Source organism: Pristiophorus japonicus, chromosome 13 (genome assembly GCF_044704955.1).
Source record: "Pristiophorus japonicus isolate sPriJap1 chromosome 13, sPriJap1.hap1, whole genome shotgun sequence".
In the NCBI taxonomy this organism is placed as follows: domain Eukaryota; kingdom Metazoa; phylum Chordata; class Chondrichthyes; family Pristiophoridae; genus Pristiophorus; species Pristiophorus japonicus.
In genome coordinates this window covers 68,686,205-68,708,177 of record NC_091989.1, presented here as the reverse complement: position 1 = coordinate 68,708,177, position 21,973 = coordinate 68,686,205, and the positions used below count along the sequence as shown (strand labels likewise).

The window sequence follows — 21,973 nt, the reverse complement described above, 5'->3', positions numbered from 1 at the left end:
ATATTGTGGAAAAATGATGCGGTAGCTTTAAACTGACGCAAAAAGCAATCTTATCCCTCGTCCTCTCTTCCAGATCGCAAGGCAGCAGCAGCAGCTGCTCCAACAGCAGCACAAGATCAACCTCCTTCAGCAGCAGATCCAGGTCAGAGTTCAGCCTCCTTGGGTTGTATTGTTGTTGATCATTGTCTTATCTCCGGGCTGGAGACAAACCTTTTCTGAAGGACCCTCACTGGCCAGGGAGCGGGGTGGGGGGGGGCAGCAGGAGGGGATGGGGGAGGGGGAGTGGGGGGGGAGGGGGAGTGGAGGGGGAGTGGTTGGGTAGGGGGGGAGTGGGGGGTTTGGAGGGGGGGTGGGTGGGTCAGCATGGAGATGGAGTGGGTGGGGGAGGAAATGGGTGGGTAGGTGGGGGAGGGAGAGTGGGCGGGCGGGTGGGTGGGGAAGGGTGAGAGATTGCTGCAAGTTCTCCTGACACGCTTCACAGGAAAGCCAGGACATATTTTTGTACGCTCCGGAAACGCAAAAAACCTGCTGTTTGCATTTGCTGTGAAGATGCAGCCAAACAAGCCATGAGGGATTGGTGCTTTGGCAGTAGGCTCAGGCCTGTGAGTGTTTCAGTGAGGTTATCCTGACCGTCTCAGCACTGGTTCCCATCGCCCTCTCTCTGTGTCTGCTGTGGTGGTGCCCATCCAGGCTCGCGAGGCTGCCATTCCCGCTCACTGTTCAGTCTTTGCTCTTCTCTACAATTTCTCCATCCCCCCCACCCCTCGCTGTGTTGTCCTGAGACCACGGACACCAGCGGGGCACGATTTGCCCAGGTTTCAGCTGTGAGTCGAGAGCAGTGAGTGCTGATGGGCTGTTTGACTGTAGGATGCAGCACAGTCAAGCCCGGTCCTGTTCTCGCCCATCACCCACGCACACATAAGAACATAAGCAATAGGAGCAGGAGTAGACCATACGGACCCTCGAGCTTGCTTCGCCATTCAATAAGATCATGGCTGATCTGATCTTGGCCTCAACTCCACTTCCCTGCCCGCTCCCCATAACCCTTGACTCCTCTCTCTATCGCTCAACTGTGGAGTGGCTGACTTTCTCCTCCCATTAACCCAGGGGAGCTAGAAGGAATTTTACTGCCTCTCTCACCCCCACCTCCCCCCGCCCCCCACCACCCACTTCCGCCTCCTTCCTGATATCAGCGACTCAGCACGACCTGAGAATTGAACCTGGGCTCCAATCGTTTCCACAGTAGGAGGTGCCCTTCACCTCTGGAGGTATGTGGGACTTCTTCCCTCCATTTTCAATGCGTATATACTGTTGTCAGCTTTTTAACATCCTTCTAAGCTCAGCAAAGCTCAAAGTCCCATGGGTTCAAGTCACACTCCAGAGATTTGAGCACAAATTCTAAGCTGACCCTTTAATACTGGGGGAGTGTTGCACTGTCAGAGGTGCCGTCTTTTAGATGAGACGTTAAACCGAGGCCCCATCTGCCCTCTCAGGTGAACGTAAAAGATCCCACGGCAGGGGAGTTATCCCCGGTGTCCTGGCCAATATTTATCCCTCAATCAACATAACAAAACAGATTCTTGTTATTATGACATTGCTGTTTGTGGGAGCTTGCTGTGTGCAAATTGGCTGCTGCGTTTCCTACATTACAACAGTGACTGCACTCCAAAAGTATTTCATTGGCTATAAAGCACATTGAGACATCTAGTAGTCATGAAAGGCGCTATATAAATGCAAATCTTGTTAAAAAAAATCCCAAATTGCCCTTAAGAAGGTGGCGTTGATCTATCTTCTTGAACTGCTGCAGTCCGTGTGGTGAAGGTGCTCCCACAGTGATGTTAGGGAGGGAGTTCCAGGACTTTGATTCTGCGACAATGAAGGAACGGCAATATATTTCCAATTCAGGATGGTGTGTGACTTTGAGGGGAACGTGGAGGTGGTGGTGTTCCCATGCGCCTGCTGCCCTTGTCCTTCTAGGTGGTAGAGGTCGTGGGTTTGGGAGGTGCTGCCGAAGGAGTCTTGGCGAGTTGCTGCAGTGCATCTTGTAGACGGTACACACTGCAGCCACGGTGCGCCGGTGGTGGAGGGAGTGAATGTTTAAGGCAGTGGATGGGGTGCCACTTTACTATTTCTTTCAGGATGGCGGACAGTCTGTTATTCACTATAGCCTGACCCACACCTTCTCTCCGAACATCTAGCCTCTGCAGCTTGGCCCTGTCCCTGGCCCTGTCGGCCTATGATGCCCACTGAGGTGATGTCCCTTGCTACTCCACCTGTTGAGCCTGCCAAGCTGGCCAAACTCGATCTGTGACTAAGCTGTTGTGCAGCAAAAGATTTGCTGCAGATCAGTTTATCGAGTTGCTGCCTTGTTGTAGTGGGATAACAGGGTATAGTTGCAGAGGGAACGTCACTGGTCAACAAATGCTGACAAAGCCGTGGGTAAAGTCTAATTCTGAAGATGGCCATTTTTTGGTTCCCAGTAATTCGGGGAGTCTGGGAATCCAGCATTACTTCCTCTGCTGCCAACTAAACTAGTTGACAAAACATTGAGTAAACAGGACAGAATAGCAATTTAACAACTGACCTCAGTGCGAGGCATATAGTGAGTGCCAGGGAGAGGGCTGAGTTCAAGTCAGAGTTATTGAAATGAAGCTTTATATGTGCGCACCATTGCTCCATCAAGGAAGGAAGATGCATTTATACAGCGCCTTTTACAACCACAGGAAGTCCCAAAGCACTTTACAGCCAATGAAATATTATTTGAAGTGTGGTCACTGTTGTAATGCAGGAAACACAGCGGCCAATGTGCGCATAGCAAGCTCCCACAAACAGAACTGTGACGATAACCAGCTCATCTGTTTGTTAGTGAGGTTGATTAAGGGATAAATGTTTGCCCCGGAGATTGGGGAGACCTCCCTTGCACTTCTTCACAATAGTGCCATGGGATCTTTTACGTGCACCTGAGAGAGCAGGTGGGGCCCTCGGTTCAACGCCTCATCCGAACGACGGCACCTCCGACAGTGCGGCACCCCCTCAGTACTGCACTGGTTAAGCGCCCAAGTCTCTGGAGTGGGTCCCACCAGTGAACTGTCGCCATTTGCCATTTACTGTTTACTTTAGTTATATTGTGATAGATAAGCTAAGCAGTTCACGTTACAACTCGGGAGTCCTTGAGGTCCATCCGTCACTGCTTGCTGGTGGATACGCTACCATAAAGAGTTCTGAAATGGAGAGGGAAGAACTATACCCTTTTGGCTGGAGATCTTTCTGCGGTAAATCATTGTGTGTCAGCAGCAGCTGTCTCCATAAAATGTTAAATGTTGACTCACATTATTCACTGAAGCAGCCCCAGCTCAAAAATAAAAGAATGCGAGTGTTTCCCATGACTTTGCAACCTTTTCCCAAACAACTGAGATCTCAGGCCTGCGACTCAACAATTGCTTCTCACAGAAGCCATCGCAGCTGATGTCCTATCGCTTACCAGAGTGGGACCCCACCCAACGTTTGTAGATAAACCCCTGGGAACCCGACGCACAAATGAGTGCAGTGACTCTGCTGCAAATCTCCAACATTACCAGGGCCTGCTGCTTTCAGAACGGAGACCATCGGGTTGCTGCCCTGTTTAACAAGAGGCTCAGGACGGGGGCATTTACCGTAATTCATCGAGCATCCCACCCGGAAAAAAGGTTGACATTGAGATTTTTGTAATGAGTAAAAGCATCCGCTTCGCCCACCTAACCAAGGGATAAGTTAATCACTGAGCTCTGTACGTTTGTGCTTGTTTCTTCCGTTATGTTTCCCTCTCATTCCCCCGGCATTGTGGTCTCTGTGGTTTTAATAAAAAGTATTTTTAATGCATGAGTACAAGCATTGTGTGTTTGCACATCAATGTGTGCACGTGAGTGTGCATGTGTGTGTGAGGCTGAACTCCAGGACATAGTCGACGTATTTACTGAGGCGTACGAAAGCATGGGCCTTACGCTAAACATCCGTAAGACAAGGTCCTCCACCAGCCTGTCCTCACCGCACAGCACTGCCCCCCAGACATCAAGATCCACGGCGCGGCCCTCGACAATGTGGATCACTTCCCATATCTCGGGAGCCTCCTATCAACAAGAGACGAGATCCAACACTGCCTCCAGTGCGCCAGTGCAAACTTCGGCCGCCTGAGGAAAAGAGTGTTTCAAGACTAGGCCCTCAAAACTGTCACCAAGCTCATGTAATGATACCTGCCCTCCTGTATGGCTCAGAGACATGAACCATGTACAGCAGACATCCCAAGTTGCTGGAGAAATATCACCAACGATGTCTCTGCAAGATCCTACAAATCCCCTGGGAGGACAGGCGCATCAACATTAGCGTCCTTGTCCAGGCTAACATCCCCAGCATTGAAGCACTGACCACACTCGATCAGCTCTGCTGGGCAGGCCACATAGTTTGCATGTCAGACACGAGACTCCAAAAGCAATTGCTGTACTCGGAACTCGTCCACGGCAAACGAGCCGAAGGTGGGCAGCGGAAACGCTACAAGGACACCCTTAAAGCCTCCCTGATAAAGTGCAACATCCCCACTAACACCTGAGAGTCCCTGGCGCAAGACCGCCCTAAGTGGAGGAAGTGCATCCGAGAGGGTGCTGAGCACCTCGAGTCTCATCGCCGAGAGCATGCAGAAATCGAGCGCAGACAGCGGAAGGAGCGCGTGGCAAACCAGTCCCATCCACCCTTACCCTCATGACTATCTGTCCCACCTGTGACAGAGTCTGTGGCTCTCGTATTGGACTGTTCAGCCACCAAAGAACTCACTTCAGGAGTGGAAGCAAGTCTTCCTCGATTCCGAGGGACTGCCTAAGATGATGATGATGTGTGCATATCTGTGTGTGTGAATGTGCATGTGCGCGTGTGTGAGTGTGCATGTGTGTGTGGGGTGTGGGTTTGTGTGCATGTGTGTGCGCGCGCTTATGTCAGAATGTTTATATTTGTGTGAACACTTCTCTGCATGCTTATATATGAGAGAAAGAACTTGCATTTAAATAGCGCCTTTTCTTGACCAGAGAATGTCCCAAAGCGCTTTACAGCCAATGGAGTACTTTTTGAAGTGCAGTCACTGTTGTAATTGGCTGTGCAGCCAATTTGCGCACAGCAAGCTCCCACAAACAGCAATGAGACCAGATAATCTGTTTTTCGTGATATTTGTTGAACTACACTTTAAAAGTATTTCATTGGCTGTGAAGTGCTTTTAGACGTCCTGGGCATGTGAAAGGCACTATATCAATGAAAGTCATTTCCTTCTTTCCATGCGAATGCAGGATATTCAATGCCTCCCCACCCCATTTGATTAATATTTTTATTAGAACAGCCACTATGTTTTGAGAGCAGATGATATAGGAACTAAATTTTGGATAGGCAGCCAGCTTACCACCTCCTCAGCAGCAACAGCTCACATTTATACAGCACCTTTAACAGATCGAAAACTCTCCAGCTGTGGCTCAGTGGGCAGCACTCTCGACACAGAGTCCGAAGGTTGGACTTGAGCACATAAATCGAGGCTGAAACTCCAGTGGAGTGCTGCACTGTTGGAGGTGCCGTCTTTCGGATGAGACATTAAACTGAGGACGAGGACTCTGACTACTCTCTCAGGCGGATGTAATAGATCCTATGATACTATTTAGAAGAAGAGCAGGGGGATTATCCCCGGTGTCTTGGCCAATACTTAACCTTCAGTCAACATCACTAAAAAAAACATTATCAGGTCATTATCACATTGCTGTTTATGTGACCTTGCTGTGCGCAAATTGGCTGCCGTGTTTCCTACATTACATCAATGATTACATTTCAAAATACTTCATTGGCTGTAAAGCACTTTGGGACATCCTGAGTCCAAGAAGGGCACTATGTAAACGCAAGTCTTTCTTTTTTCGAATGTCAACAACAACAACTTGCATTTATATAGCGCCTTTAACGCAGTAAAACGTCCCGTGGCATTTAATCAGCAAGTGGATGAGAACAACAGGTATTCCCCTGTTTTCTTTTCTTGGTGAGCAAGTTGCTCAGGATAGCTAGAGACAGCAAGTTTAACAGGTTCAAATAATTGCTCACAAGGCACAGACGTATCTGGGTTAAGATCTTGCGGCGATTGGTTTCAAATGAGGGCCCTTTTCATTCCCTATTTCATTTGTTTTTTTTAAACTATTTTTAGTTGGGAAACTGATGGATGACAGCGGTGCGATATTGTGAGATTGTTATTGCAGAAATATGATTTCAGTTCTGCATTTTAGGAGCGGCACAAGTGTTAACCAATACATGCGTTGCACACATCAGAAAAATGACTGTGGGTGCATTGACAGAGTGCAAAGGCAAAGCCAGTTATTAAACCAATTTTTCCTGGGTTTGCAAAGCAGGAATTATTAAGCAACTATTAAACAATAACTCAAAACCTGTCGCAGCATGAACAAAAAACGTATGAATATTGGACAACTAACATGAGTGGAAGCTGCAGATCTCCTGTCTTTGATTCAAAGGCCTTTCTTTCTATCTCCGTAACCTCCTCCAGCCCGAACAATCCGAGATCTCTGCGCTCCTCCAATTCTGGCCTATTGAGCCTCCGCGATTTTTATTGCTCCACCATTGGTAGCCGTGCCTTCAGCACCCTGGGCCCTAAGCTCTGGAATTCCCTCTCTAAACCTCTCCGCCTCTCTTGCCTCCTTCAAGACGCTCCTTAAAACCTACCTCTTTGAGAATGGTTACCTGTCCTAATATCTTGGTGTCAAATTTTGTTTGGTGATCTCTCCTGTGAAGTACCTTAGGATGTTTTACTAAAATTAGCAGGGCTATGGGGAAGGAGCATTTTACTCAGCTATCCTGAGCCCAAACTTACATGCTCAACAAAAAAAGAAAATAGGTGGAACACCTGCTTTCCTCATCCACTCTCTGATTTAAATGCCGTGGGATGTGTTACAATGTTAAAGGCGCAATATAAACGGAAGTTGTTGTTTTTGTTCGACATGTTTGAAAGCAAGAGTGACCTTTAGTCTGCGGATAACATGAGAAATCATGGAACACAAAAAAAAAAGGCCATTTAGCCTGTCCGGCTTGTTCATTCTACAAATCCGATGTAATCCGTTCTATCACAGCCTCTATCATGAACCTTTTGGTCTCCTGAAGCAAGGTTTTGTCAGACTGCCCCTTGGACCTACAGGTAAATCAAGCAAAAAATAGCCACCTATCGGAAAGGGCGGTGGAAGAAGATTTAATAGTAACTTTCAAAAGTGAATTGGATGTATCCTTGAAAAGCTAAAATTGGCAGGGCAACGGGGGAAAGAGTGGGGGGGGGGGGACTAATTGGATCGCTCTTTCAAAGAGCCTGCACAGACACGATGGTATCAATGGCCTCCTTCTGTGCTGAAAGATTCTAGGCATCTAACATTACTTCTTATCCTATTCTGTTCACCTTGGAATAACACTTTCCACAATACAGGAATGACCATGCTCCATATATCATTCAATCTTCCCTGTCTGCAATCATCCTGCTATCAGTTCCATTCCTAACCATACATTCAGGCCTTTGTTAAGTTGCTAATGCAGTCCATTGTCCTATTCTGTGGGGTCAAATTCCTTCTAATTTATTAATTTTGGACTCATCTTCCGCACTCACAGTCAAAGTTAAATTATCCATTTCCATCTACCTTATCCGTGCTTTAGAAACCACATACATGTTTTTTTCTCAATCTTTTCATCTGAGTGCAGCTGTGAGCCCTTAATGGAAAATGGCAGATAACGTGCCCACTATTGTTCAATGCCATACTCGGGGTGGGCAAGGTACTTTGCCATGCCTCTGGACTCCAAAAGAAATCGACATTTACGGCTCTTCTCAATAACTTGAAATTCTAAGCAGCAGAACCATCCTTGTTGCTCCTCTCTGAACTCTCCCCCACACCTCAATGTGTTCTTTAAGGAGGGTGTCTCAAATTGCCCCCCCCCCCCCACCCCCCGTTGGGGGGTGCCATGCGCAGGGAGCACATTTGAGCAATCGCGGATCCACATACTGGGATATTACATCCATAAAGGACAGACCGCACAGCCACAATTCCCAGCGACGCGCTTCCTGATGGATGTGCTGGATCGTAGAATCGCCCCAAATACTCCAATTGCAGTCTCATCAATGATGTATAAAAGGGTGGTCAGTGCTTCCGTTGGGCAGGCCACATTGTTCGCATGCCAGACACAAGACTCCCAAAGCAAGCGCTCTACTCAGAACTCCTTCATGACAAATGAGTCAAAGGTGGGCAGAAGAAATGTTACAAGGACACCCTCAAAGCCTCCCTGATAAAGTGCAACATCTCCACTGACACCTGGGAGTCCCTGGCCCAAGACCGCCCTAAGGGAAGGAAGTGCATCCGGGAGGGCGCTGAGCACGTCGAGTCTCATCGCCGAGAGCATGCAGAAATCAAGCGCAGGCAGCGGAAAGAGCATGCGGCAAACCTGTCTCACCCACCCTTTCTCTCAACGACTATCTGTCCCACCTGTGACAGGGACTTGGCTCTTGTAATGGACTGTTCAGCCACCTAAGAACTCATTTTAAGAGTGGAAGCAAGTCTTCCTCGATTCCGAGGGACTGCCTATGATGATGATAAAAGGATGGAAGAACTTGAATTGAAATCTGATCAAATGCCCGTGAGAGCCATCCCAACATTTGATTGGCCTTATTGATAACAGCTCCTCATTGACTGGACACTTTGTATGAATGGCCAGACTGCTCCTGGACCTGGCCAAGGTGGCTATTAACCAGTCCAGGCAGCGGGCGGTCGAGGGGGTCATTCAGCCCAACTGTCTGCCTCTCTTCTGAGGTTACATCCAAGCCAGGGTGTCCCTGGAGATGGAGCGTGCGGTGTCCACCGGTACGCTCGCGGCCTTCCGCGAGAGGTGGGCACCAGAGGGACTGGAGTGCACGGAAACAGATTTTTAATTTGACCGTTTATGGTTCACAAAGTTTTATTAATTTGTCGGTTCTAGTGCCCTTTAATAAGAGGGCACTATATTTATCGTTTAATTAAAATAGTTCAATGAATAGCCGGTAATGGCGACAATGCCCTTTGCTGAGGGACATCCTTCCTTGTGTACAGTTGTTCCAATGTGAATCTATTCAGCCACATTAGCATTTATCAGCCATTCTTTGGTCTGTGTGTTTAATCTGTGCGGATCTCTTTCAATGCTTCAATAACCCATTGACTCATAGCTTGGTGTCACCAACAAATTGTCAATCACTGGAGGTGACTTTAATATGCATATAGATTGGGCTAACCAAACTGGAAACAATACGGTGGAGGAGGATTTCCTGGAGTGCATAAGGGATGGTTTTCTAGACCAATATGTCGAGGAACCAACTAGGGGGGAGGCCATCTTAGACTGGGTGTTGTGTAATGAGAGAGGATTAATTAACAATCTCGTTGTGCGAGGCCCCTTGGGGAAGAGTGACTATAATATGGTGGAATTCTACATTAGGATGGAGAATGAAACAGTTAAGTCAGAGACCATGGTTCAAAACTTAAAGAAGGGTAACTTTGAAGATATGAGGCCTGAATTGGCTAGGATAGATTGGCAAATGATACTTAAGGGATTGACAGTAGATGGGCAATGGCAGACGTTTAGAGACCGTATGGATGAACTACAACAATTGTACATCCCTGTCGGCATAAAAATAAAAAAGGGAAGGTGGCTCAACCGTGGCTATCAAGAGAAATCAGGGATAGTATTAAAGCCAAGGAAGTGGCATACAAATTGGCCAGAAATAGCAGCGAACCCAGGGACTGGGAGAAATTTAGAACTCAGTAGAGGAGGGCAGGGAAAATAGAGTATGAGAGGAAGCTTGTAGGGAACATTAAAATGGACTGCAAAAGCTTCTGGAGATATGTAAAGAGAAAAAGGTTAGTAAAGACAAATGTAGGTCCCCTGCAGTCAGAATCAGGGGAAGTCATAACTGGGAACAAAGAAATGGCAGACCAATTGAACAAGTACTTTGGTTTGGTATTCACTAAGGAGGACACAAACAACCTTCCGGATATAAAAGGGGTCAGAGGGTCTTGTAAGAAGGAGGAATTGAAGGAAATTCTTATTAGTCGGGAAATTGTGTTGGGAAAATTGATGGGATTGAAGGCCGATAAATCCCCGGGGCCTGATGGTCTGCATCCCAGAGTACTTAAGGAGGTGGCCTTGGAAATAGCGGATGCATTGACAGTCATTTTCCAACATTCCATTGAGTCTGGATCAGTTCCTATGGAGTGGAGGGTAGCCAATGTAACCCCACTTTTTAAAAAAGGAGGGAGAGAGAAAACAGGGAATTATAGACCGGTCAGCCTGACATCGATAGTGGGTAAAATGATGGAATCAATTATTAAGGATGTCATAGCAGCGCATTTGGAAAGAGGTGACATGATGGGTCCAAGTCAACATGGATTTGTGAAAGGGAAATCATCTGGAATTTTTTGAGCATGTTTCCAGTAGAGTGGACAAGGGAGAACCAGTTGATGTGGTGTATTTGGACTTTCAGAAGGCTTTCGACAAGGTCCCACACAAAAGATTAATGTGCAAAGTTAAAGCACATGGGATTGGGGGTAGTGTGCTGACGTGGATTGAGAACTGGTTGGCAGACAGGAAGCAAAGAGTAGGAGTAAATGGGTACTTTTCAGAATGGTAGGCAGTGACTAGTGGGGTACCGCAAGGTTCTGTGCTGGGGCCCTAGCTGTTTATATTGTACTTTAATGATTTAGACGAGGGGATTAAATGTAGTATCTCCAAATTTGTGGATGACACTAAGTTGGGTGGCAGTGTGAGCTGCGAGGAGGATGCTATGAGGTTGCAGAGTGGCTTGGATAGGTTAGGTGAATGGGCAAATGCATGGCAGATGAAGTATAATGTGGATAAATGTGAGGTTATCCACTTTGGTGGTAAAAATAGAGAGACAGACTATTATCTGAATGGTGACAGATTAGGAAAAGGGAGGTGCAACGAGACCTGGGTGTCATGGTACATCAGTTATTGAAGGTTGGCATGCAGGTACAGCAGGCGGTTAAGAAAGCAAATGGCATGTTGGCCTTCATAGCGAGGGGATTTGAGTACAGGGGCAGGGAGGTGTTACTACAGTTGTACAGGGCCTTGGTGAGGCCACACCTGGAGTATTGTGTACAGTTTTGGTCTCCTAACTTGAGGAAGGACATTCTTGCTATTGAGGGAGTGCAGCGAAGGTTCACCAGACTGAGTCCCGGGATGGCGGGACTGACATATCAAGAAAGACTGGACCAACTGGGCTTGTATTCACTGGAGTTCAGAAGAATGAGAGGGGATCGCATAGAAGCATTTAAAATTCTGACGGGTTTAGACAGGTTAGATGCAGGAAGAATGTTCCCGATGTTGGGGAAGTCCAGAGCCAGGGGTCACAGTCGTGGGATAAGGGGAAAGCCATTTTGGACCGAGATGAGGAGAAACTTCTTCACCCAGAGATTGGGGAACCTGTGGAATTCTCTACCACAGAAAGTTGTTGAGGCCAATTCACTAAATATATTTAAAAAGGAGTTAGATGTAGTCCTTACTACTAGGGGGATCAAGGGGTATGGCGAGAAAGCAGGAATAGGGTGCTGAAGTTTCATGTTCAGCCATGAACTCATTGAATGGTGGTGCAGGCTCAAAGGGCCGAATGGCCTACTCCTGCACCTATTTTCTATGTTTCTATGTATCCTCCCTATCATTCGTAAATGGTGTCAACGTGAGAGGACCCTGAGCTCTCGGGAGCTGCCAATAGCTTCTGTCCCGTCAGTATTTGGCTCAATTCAGCACCTTGTGTTCTCAATTGCCAAATCAGTTTTCAATGCAATTAACTAATTTGCCATTAATTCCATGACCATTAATCTCCATAAACCGCATATGTGGAACTTTACCAAATGCATTCTGAAAATTCAAGTAGATTAGATAGCCATTGGATTAACTTTGTCAGCTACCTCCTCAGAGAATTCCGCTGGATTTGATAGGCAGAGCCTGGTGCTTCTAAGTCTATGCTGACTACTCCTTATCACCTCTGTATCGTCCATTGAACATTGACAGTATTCTGTGAAATGCTCTTGACATTTTCCCTCACAATCAATCTTCAACTCATTGCTCAAATTCCTCATTTCACAATTCTCTTCTTTTTTTTTGAATCTTGGGATAACTGTTGCTCCTGTATTTATGGTACCCCAATATAAATGTAAGGCCTCCGGCCTTAATCACACTATCAAATTGAACTTTGTGACTTTGATCTCCAGACACCAGCAGTGACCTGTGTCTAGGCTAGGTTGACCAGCTGAGGTTGGATGATTTCCTGGAGGTGTCATCACATGACCTCCTGGCTCCACCTCCCTGTCCCCACGGAACTGCCATTGGTCACCCGCCGTGTCTATCCACATGGTATCCCGCCTTCCCACATCAACTGGGAAACGAGCAGACTCTTTGTTGCCCAATTGGATGACTCGTGACTCTCCCATGTCCGATCTTTTTATAATTAATGAGCAGAAGTGTTCAAAGAAAATAATTTTGTTTAATGCCTCGATAATTTTTCTCCCGGGTGTTGCTCACAGCAGTGTGCTGGAGATTAAGCTTCAATTTCTGGAGAGTCCTGGGCAATCCTGAAGACTTGGCAACTCTAGTGTAGGCTGCTGATCAGTTCTGATAGACTACTAGGCATAATACAGCAGGGGAGCCAAATCTTCATCCCTTAGGGCCCCATACAGCCCCTCAACCCTGCTAACCTGACCTTCAAAGCCCGGATGAGGCAATCCTTTTTCATCTCACGGCCTAGAAATTCTGACCTAGTTTGGGTGCAGATATTGTGCAATCTGTTTGGGAAAGGAGGGGAGCAACCTGGGCCAGACCTGTTTCCACCTGGCTAGGTTCTGAAATTCCAACTGAGAAATTCTGCTGGTTCAGCCCTGCATATGGCCAATGTAAAGTATGCCTGCACTATGTCACAGAACGGTTACAGCACAGAGGTGGCCATTGAGCCCGTGCCAGCTCTCTGCAAGAGCACTTCAGCTAGTCCCAGGTCCCCCGCCCTTTCCCCATAGCCCTGCAATTTTTTCTTTCAGGTATTTATCCAATTCCCTTTTGAAAGCCACAATTGAGTCGGCCTCCATCACCCTGTCAGGTAGTTAATTCCAGATCCTAACCACTCACTGCATGAAAAAGTTTTCTCTCATGTCGCCTTTGGTTCTTTCGCCAATTACCTGAAATCTGTGTCCTCTGATTCTTGACCCTTCCGCCAATGGGAACAGTTTCTCTCTATCTACTCTGTCCAGATCCCTCATGATTTTGAACACCTCGATCAAATCTCCTCTCAACCTTCTCTGCTCTAAAGAAAACAACCCCAGCTTCTCCAGTCTATCCACGTAACTGAAGTCCCTCATCCCTGGAACCATTCTCCTAAATCTTTTCTGCACCCTCTCTAGGAAGGATGTGAAGGCCTTAAAGTGCGGTGCCCAGAATTGGACACAATACTCCAGTTGAGACTGAACCAGTATTTTATAAAGGTTCATCATAACTGCCTTGCTTTTTTCACTCTATGCCTCTGTTTATGAAGCCCAGGATCCCGTATGCCTTTTTAACCATTTTCTCAACCTACCCTGCCACCTTGAACGATTTGTGCACATATACCCCCAGGTCTCTCTGTTCATGCACCCACTTTAGAATTGTACCCTTCAGCCTCTCCTCGTTCTTCCTACCAAAATGTATCCTTGAGTTTATAAGTTTAAGGGGTGATCTAATTGAGTTATTTAAAATGATAAAAGAACTTCATGGGGTAGTTGTGGAGAAGGTATTTCCTCTGGTAGGCGAATCCAGAACAAGGGGGGCATAATCTTCAAATTAGAGCCAGGCTGCTCAAGGGTGAAAACCTTATTCACGAAAAGGATTGTAGAAATCTGAAACTGTCTCCTCCAAAAAGCTGTGGATGCTGGGGAGCAATTAAAACTTTCAAAACTGAGATCGATAGATTTGTGTTGGGTAAGGGTAGTGAGGGATAAGGCAGGTAGGTAAATAGAGTTGGGGTATAGATCAGCCATGATCTAATTAAATGGCAGAACAAGGTCGAGGGGCTGAATGGTCTATTCCGGTTTCTACAGATTATGAATTAGTGCTCCCATAATGCTCTCCCATCACAGACCCAGGACTCTTCATTCATAAAATCTACCCCACTAGGTTTCACAGCACAGAAGGAGGCCATTCATTCCATTGTGCCCATACCTGATCACCGACACCGATCAGCTCTGAAAGTCATTTTCTCTCACCCTCCCTTCCGCTTGTCCCTGGTCTGTCGATTAAGTGATAGCAGCCCATGGCATACAGATAATTGAGCTTCTCAGGACCTGTTTGTCTGTCTGCTGGAGATGCGTATTCTGGACTCCCCACATCCTTTATGCGCAGGAGCTGAAATGACCAAAGGCTTGTAGCGTGGAAGGTGGAAAGGTAAATATAAAGCAAGACTTGAAAGAAAGATTTGCATTTAGATAGCGCCTTTCACGACCTCTCAAACAATAGTCAATTAAGTACTTTTGGAGTGTAGTCACTGTTGTAATGTGGGAAACGTGGCAGCTAATTTGCGCACAGCAAGCTCCCACAAACAGCAATGTGATAATGACCAGATAATCTGTCTTTGTTATATATACTGAAGCAGAGAGCACTTCAGGCTTGAAGGGCCGAATGGCCTACTCCTGCACCTATTTTTTTCTATGTTTCTATGGACAGACTTTATGTTTATTAAGTATCTTAAAACTCTGTGTGTGTGTGTGTGTGCATGTGTATGTGTTTTGGTGCAAGTATGTGTGTAGATGCATATGTGTGAGTGTACGTATGTATATATTTTCAAACTCAATTTTCCAATACAATGTTTAATGACAAGGAGTTAAAAGATCCAGGGCAGCGGGATTGGTGCTGAGTCACTGTCTGTGAATCGAAAATAACTCTTGGGGAATAATGCAGTCACAGAAACCCGACAATCTGAAAGAGATTGAAGACAGTTCATCTAGGGAGCGAAGTGTCATGATGCTTGGTCACTGTCCTTTCTTCCCGAGCTGTTTTCTTTCAGAAACGGGGAGGGGGTGGAATATCCGAGGCGACGGTGCGTTTGTTTATTTGATTATCTCGGCAATATCAAGTTTATTTAATTTGGGCTGTGCCTAAGCCCCGCTAAATGTCAGCAGGAAACACACCTGCACCAGGCCCGATACAAAGAGCCACCCAGCTCCAGCTGCTAATTCACTGACTCTCCCCAGACGTGTGGGGGACCTGCGTTGGACGAGCTTGAAGCCGGGTTACATAACCCACTCGCACTCAACAACAGCTGGAAACGGTAACTCAGGAGCAACTTATGTTTCCCATTTAATAGCAGCTATTTCAGGAAATTCACACACCAACATATGGCCGCAAAGACCTGCCCACCCACAGGTAGTCTTTGACGTAGGGGCTGATCTGCCCACTAATAGACTGCTAATGAAGATGCCGCATGCGTCCACCTTTTCTGCACTAGCTGCGAATGAAATATCGAACAAAGCACCTTTGTCCTGTGAAATGCCCTACGTGAGAAAGGGGATTATTGCCAGTGGATTTTTCCTATTCTTTACTGAGCGGGAAAGGCACGGGCATTATCCACGCCTGTTGCAAACGGAGTTAGTGCTGTCAGTTGAAGAAACTCGACACTCGGAAGTTACTGAGAGAGAAGCTCCAGGTTTAATGGGAACTATGTCATCAAGGGGTTTGCAGTTTTCAAACGCGAAATCGCTCTTTGTTTAAAAAACACATTCCTTGCAGCATGAGGTCAGTGCTGAGAGAGAAGCCAGTTGCAATACTGTATCTCAGTGACAGCCCATCAGCCCTGGCCCAACATTTATTGTAGGCATTGTTTCTTTGACAGCTTGAGAAGTGAGCTGATGGTGCAAAGACATTTATTTCTCGCTCCCGATATTCTTTCGTTTGAAAATCGTGCCAAACTCAATTAGTCCAAACGCTTATTTTCATTTTGTTGCAATTTTTTTTAACACGGTTCTGTTGTTATTTTTCTCCACCCCACTCAGAATAAGGGGTCGCCCATTTAAAACGGAAAAGAGGACTTTCTTCTCTGAGGGTTGTGAATCTGTGGAAATCTCTGCCCCAGAGAGCTGTGGAGGCTGGGTCATTGAATATATTTAAGGTGGAGATAGACAGCATTTTGAAGGATAAGGGAGTCGAGGGTTATGGGGAGTGGGCAGGGAAGTGGAGTTGAGGCCAAGATCAGATTCGCCATGATCCTATTGAATGGCTCGAAGGGCCAAATGGCCGACTCCTGCTCCTATTTCTTATGTTCACTCGACAGACTTTTTCTGTATCATTGCAGCACTTGGGTCAGGCAGTGCAGACCTTATCCTGTTAACGATGTGCCTTGGGAAAAGTTCCAGTGATAAGGGCTGAGAGGTCAGCATACACTCCCTCCCCTTCACCTTCCTACTCTTTCCCCATATATTTATCCCTTAATCAGCATCACCAAAACAGATGATCTGGTCATTATCTCATTGCTGTTTGTGGGAGCTTGGTGTGTGCAAATTGGCTGCGGCACTTCCCACACTTCAAAAGTACTTCATTGGCTGAAAGGCTCTGGACGTCCTGAGGTTTGAAAGAAGCTATATCAGTGCAAGTCTTGCTTTTCCCCACACTTGTCCAGAGAAAGACTATGGTGTGAATGGCAGCACGCTTGGATCAGTATTAATCTGAAATCACCTCACTAATAGCAAGGCAGCAGTACTAACTGCAGTACTGTGTTAGCTCATCAAAGGCTCCACTAATGTTACTGCAAGGTAGAAGTCTCGTAATGAGAACACTCCAGTGGCACACAGACTGTTTCTGTTAAGTAATAGATTGTGTGTTGAATGAATTAGTCCGCGAGCAAATTTTTTCTTTAAATAAACAATAATAGGATACCCCAGGATGAAGCCCCTGTGTATTTTATAATGAATATATGATTATATATTGTTTAAGAGATTTCTAGCAGACATGTTTTGGTCAGGCTGTTGGATTAAGCTGCTGTGCATTTGACTCTGAATTGAAAGGACAGAAAGAAAGACTTGCATTTATATAGCGCCTTTCACAGCCTCAGGAAGTCCCAAAAGCACTTTACAGCCAAACAAGTATCTTTGAAGTGTAGTTGCTGTTGTAATGTAGGAAATGCAGCAACCAATTTGTGCACCAGCAACATCCCACAAACAGTAATGTGATAATGACCAGATAATTGGCCAAAATGTACGGACGGACGCCACCAAACAAATTTTTTTTAAACGGAAGTACCTGGTGGTCCCGGAGGAATGAACACTCGCGCTCCGAGGCCTAGATGTGCAGCCTGGGATCACGTGGGTCTGGACCACCAAACAAAATGTAGTATTCTCACTCATAATAATGAGAGCTCTGAACTCCCATCATTATCAATGAGAATACTTCTAAAATCAAATAAAACACAAACATGTTTAAAAAAAACACTTCACTTTTTAAAAATTAATAGAAATTGCATTAAATTAAATGTTTTAGAGGAAGAAAAATTTGATTTTTTGGGAATATTTTAACAGTGTTAAAAATAAACTTACCTTCATAGACAGGGTTTTTAATATAAAAATAAGTAATAACATTTATTTTTTCTATTAAAACTCTTGCACTGGTAAAAACAGGTCTTACCCTTGCTTTTACCAGGTATAAGAGTTTGAAGGACATTCGCTGGGCAAGAGTTGGGCGAATAGCCCAAATCTCTGCCCGCGAAGGCCCTTCTCCCAGGGACACATGCGATCTGTCTAAAGACATTTTGACAGATAGCAAGTGGCGGGTTCAGGGGCATGGGCTTCGCACACCTAAACCCGGAACCTGCGGGGCCTCTTAGGGCGCGTGCACACATGGTACACACCCGGAGAGGCAGCAATTTCAGGGCCAACCTGTTTTTAGTGATGTTGGTTAAGGGATCAAAATTGACCAGGACACCGGGAGAACTCCCTTGCTCTTCTTCGAAGTCGTGTCACGGGAATTTTTTTTACATCCAACCGACGAGGCCTTGGTTTTACCTCTTGTCTGAAAGACGGCAGCTCTGACAGTGCAGCACTCCCTCAGCACTGCACTGGAGTGTCAGCCTAGATTATGTGCTCAAGTCTCTGGAGTGGGACTTGAACCCACAACCTTCTGACTCGAGCCTTGCCACCTCAAATTGGGGGGGGGTGTGATTGGTCCTCTATCAGACTGCTTGACGCATGATTTCTTTTTGTTGTTGTGATGTGGGTAAATGAGTTGGGAGGTGCTGCTGTGTGGTGCTGCCCCTACCTACCTTACCCAGCTTGAGGTGGGCATCAGTGACCCAAGCCTGCAGCATTATCGAAGGTGACCATTGACATTTCCACAGCCTGGCTCTCCCGTATGTCTTCGTGAAGGCAGAAATGTAGCGATGGGCAACATTTGTCAGAGGGTGGAAGAGAAGAAAATAATCAGAACGACAAGAGGGAAACCTTTATGAAAATTGCACTCTAAATGGTCTTCACAGACGAGAAACCTCAATGTTTCAATACATTTGTATATTTCTCCTCACAAAACAGGCCCAAACTAAAATCTACCCCAGTGTGGCTTTATGTTGATGGTGCAGCTGAACTTTTTAACAATACGTTTTCAGGATGTGGGCATCACTGGCAAGGCTGGCATTTATTGGCCAGCTCTGGTCGCCCTGGGAACAAGGTGGTAGGTTGTTGCCTTGAACTGCTGGTAGCAGTTTTGATACAACTGAAGGACTTGCTACCCCACTTCAGGGGACAGTTAGTCAACCATATTGGTGTGGGACTGGAGTCACATATAGGCCAGACCGGGTAAGGACGGCAGATTTCCGTCATCAAAGGACATTGGTGAATCAGCTGGATTTTACAAATAGATTCATGTTCAATTTCTTTACTGAATAAATAAGCTAGTCCTAATTGGAAATCGGGAGTTCCTAAATGATGTTCTATCTGAGGTAATGCAAGCTCACTTGTTATCATTAAGTCTGGGACTGTATGCTGAACTTGCCATAGACAAGCCTGGTGAAAATCCCTTGACACCTATTTGAAACTCATCTCAGGAATCTTTTTAGATTGTCTCCTTTGAAGGTGTGCGCCACAGACTGTTTCTGTCCCCGCGCAGTTGTTTTTGTCTGAGAAGATTAATTACTATCAGGTCGGGAGGTTGTTAGCGCTGTGTTTTTTTTTGAAGTTAAAATAATGAAGAGCTTTCAGCGTGCAGAAGGCTCCAATAATCACATCAGACGTTGGCCAGTGGAGGTTCAGACAGTGTGCAGTTGATGAGTAGAGAGCGAGTGACCAAAGTCAACAGCTGAGAGAGCGATGGTTCTCAGGAAGCAGAAACAACAAGCTTATTCTCATTCAGAATTAACAGTCAGAACATATAGGGCTAACAAAAGATTAACGTGTTGTGCAGTCGGGAGAAAGTGCATTAAAAAAAATCCCAAAGCCGGACTCTTTGAGAGGGAGAAAAAAACCCTTTCCAAGTACTAGGCTAAAAAAATGCCAATGCTATCTGAAGTCTCCTGCTAACAGCTTAATGCTTTAACTGACTGAAGGAATTGGGGTCCAACAGATGTGTTCACATTATATGTTAATTACTGGCAGTTGTGTGTTATTCACAGAACCTGGTCTTAATGAAACATACCTGTAATTGGCATAATTAAACCAATAGATTGTTCTCACAATCATTTAACTGCTAACTGTATACACCAGGCTGTCAAATTAGACCCTACTTTAGCAACAATGATCCATCTCGTTTAACTTTACAAAGGAATTTCGTTTTATTTCCTTTCGGGAAATGTTTCTGAGGTTTGGCAGATGTTGTTAAATCTCATAATACTCATGTGAAGCGCCTTGGGACGTTTGACTGCGTTATGGGCGCTGTATAAATACCAGTTGTTGTTGTTTAAACGTGACCACCAGAGAGGTCAAGTTACCCGAGTAGTAGGGTGGGGATTTGTGCCTTGGCCAGCGGGTCGCGCCTGATAACAGCACCACTTGTAATCCAACAGAACGGGGAGAAAAAGTGTACAGCTGTTGTTTCCGGGATTAGAAGGGTTTAATGTGGAGCACAGATGGGTCCGATACTATTGTCCAGAGCATTTCAGGGCAGAGGCTAAATTTAAAGGATGATCAGTGCGAGCTGATTGAAAAATCCCCTTGTTCAGTAAACTCTGCGGATTGACATTGTCCAATGTTGGAACAGTGGAAATGGAGCTGTCGCTTTACTTGGCGTTGCAGTGGGTGTTATGGGAACACGCCAGGCTGGGACAGAGCTTGCAGCTGTTCCAGTGTTTTTGTACCAAGCCATTAAAGGCTGAGACCAACCCATTTATTATTTATTTTCCCCGTGCCCTACAACTGTTTCTGTGATCAGATGCACCAAGCCTGTAACAGCCCCAGTCCATCTCTAAGGTGTAGGCCGAAGCTAAACTGAGTGCACAAGCTGTTGCACATAATACTTCAATTCAACAACAAAACTGAGGCAAAAAACAACGGCTAATTAATTGTCTCTTCCAGTGAGCCAAGAATGGCCTTTCCTCTCACTGCATTGCACCATTTGATGAGACGCACCTCCGCAGCATCCAGTTATATTTTTGCTGTAATGGTTTTCAAAAACAAAACTGCGAGGGGGAAAATAGCTAATGACTTAATTATAAATCACACATTGGAATTGATACACGCGCAGGTATTCCAGAATTAGCAGTGCAATGACAGCAATGATGATAAAAGATTGCAGTTCCGACTACAGGACACCGTGTTACCCCTTAGGCAGCGACACACAAGATTCAAGTGGACTTTCAGATTTACACTGGGCAGAGGTTAAAACTATCATTTTGCTCCGATGCAGATGAGGTGCGACATGTTTACTCAATAAATGTTATCACATATCTCCAGCGTGTTTTATTACCGCAGGTGCTGATCCATTGGCTGGTGTTGGTCGCCAAATGTCCGTTCTTTTCCCTATTTCAAAGGTTGTAATCCGCTTGGCTTTCAATGCTAGCCTTACAATCTTAGTAAAAATCATTTCAAATGATACCCACCTCATAACTTTCTCCAGTTAATGCTGTAGGACAAACCTGCAACTTGACATCCCTTCCACCAGCATCCACAGCAATTCGTAGTGTAACCTGTGGCTCAGTGGGCAGCACACTCACCTCTGAGTCACACAGTTATCCAGACTGATGCTCCAGTGCTGCACTGTCGAAGGTGCAGTCTGAGCTGCTCTCTCAGGTGGATGTAAAAGGTCCCATGGCACTATTTTGAAGAAGAACAGGGGAATTATCCCCGGTGTCCTGGTCAATATTTATCCCCTCAACAAAAAAACAAATGATCTGGTCATTATCACATTGCTGTTTGTGGGAGCTTGCTGTGTGCAAATTGGCTGCCGCATTTCCCACATTACAACAGTGACTACACTCCAAAAATACTTTATTTGCTGAAAAGCGCTTTGTGACATCCAGTGGCCGTGAAAGGTGCTATTGAAATGTAAGTCTTTTTCCTGGCTAACCAACAGGAGGTGCAACACCTTTCTCCCCACCAAGATAGAATGCCGAGCTTCTTTTCACCATTTTATGCATGGAAGGATATTTTGTTACCATGCCTTTGTGACCTCTAGACTTGATCACTCCAATGCTCTCCTGGCCAGCCTCCCATCTTCCACCCTCCATAAACTTCAGTTCATCCAAAACTCGGCTGCCCGTGTCCTAACTCTCTCCTATGCTCGCTGACCCACATTAGCTCCCGGTCCGGCAACGCCTCGATTTAAAAACTCTCATCCTTGGGTTCAAATCCCTCCATGGCCTCGCCCCTCCCTTATCTCTGCAACCTCCTCCAGCTCTGCAACCCTCCATCCTTGCCCTTCCCCAATTGTGGCCTCTTGGGCATCCAGTTTTCTTCACCCCATC

The 21,973-nt window shown here is 46.0% G+C and overlaps 1 protein-coding gene across 4 annotated transcripts in view; it reads left to right on the top strand.

Annotated features, from left to right (window-relative positions):
- Positions 1-21,973, top strand: part of sox5 (SRY-box transcription factor 5) — a 239,853-nt gene that overhangs the window by 92,261 nt on the left and 125,619 nt on the right. For all 4 annotated transcript variants that reach the window (XM_070896692.1, XM_070896691.1, XM_070896690.1 and 1 more), the window contains one exon: positions 74-142. In XM_070896692.1, coding sequence (XP_070752793.1) covers positions 74-142 — 69 coding nt within the window. The remainder of the gene's footprint in view (positions 1-73; positions 143-21,973) is intronic.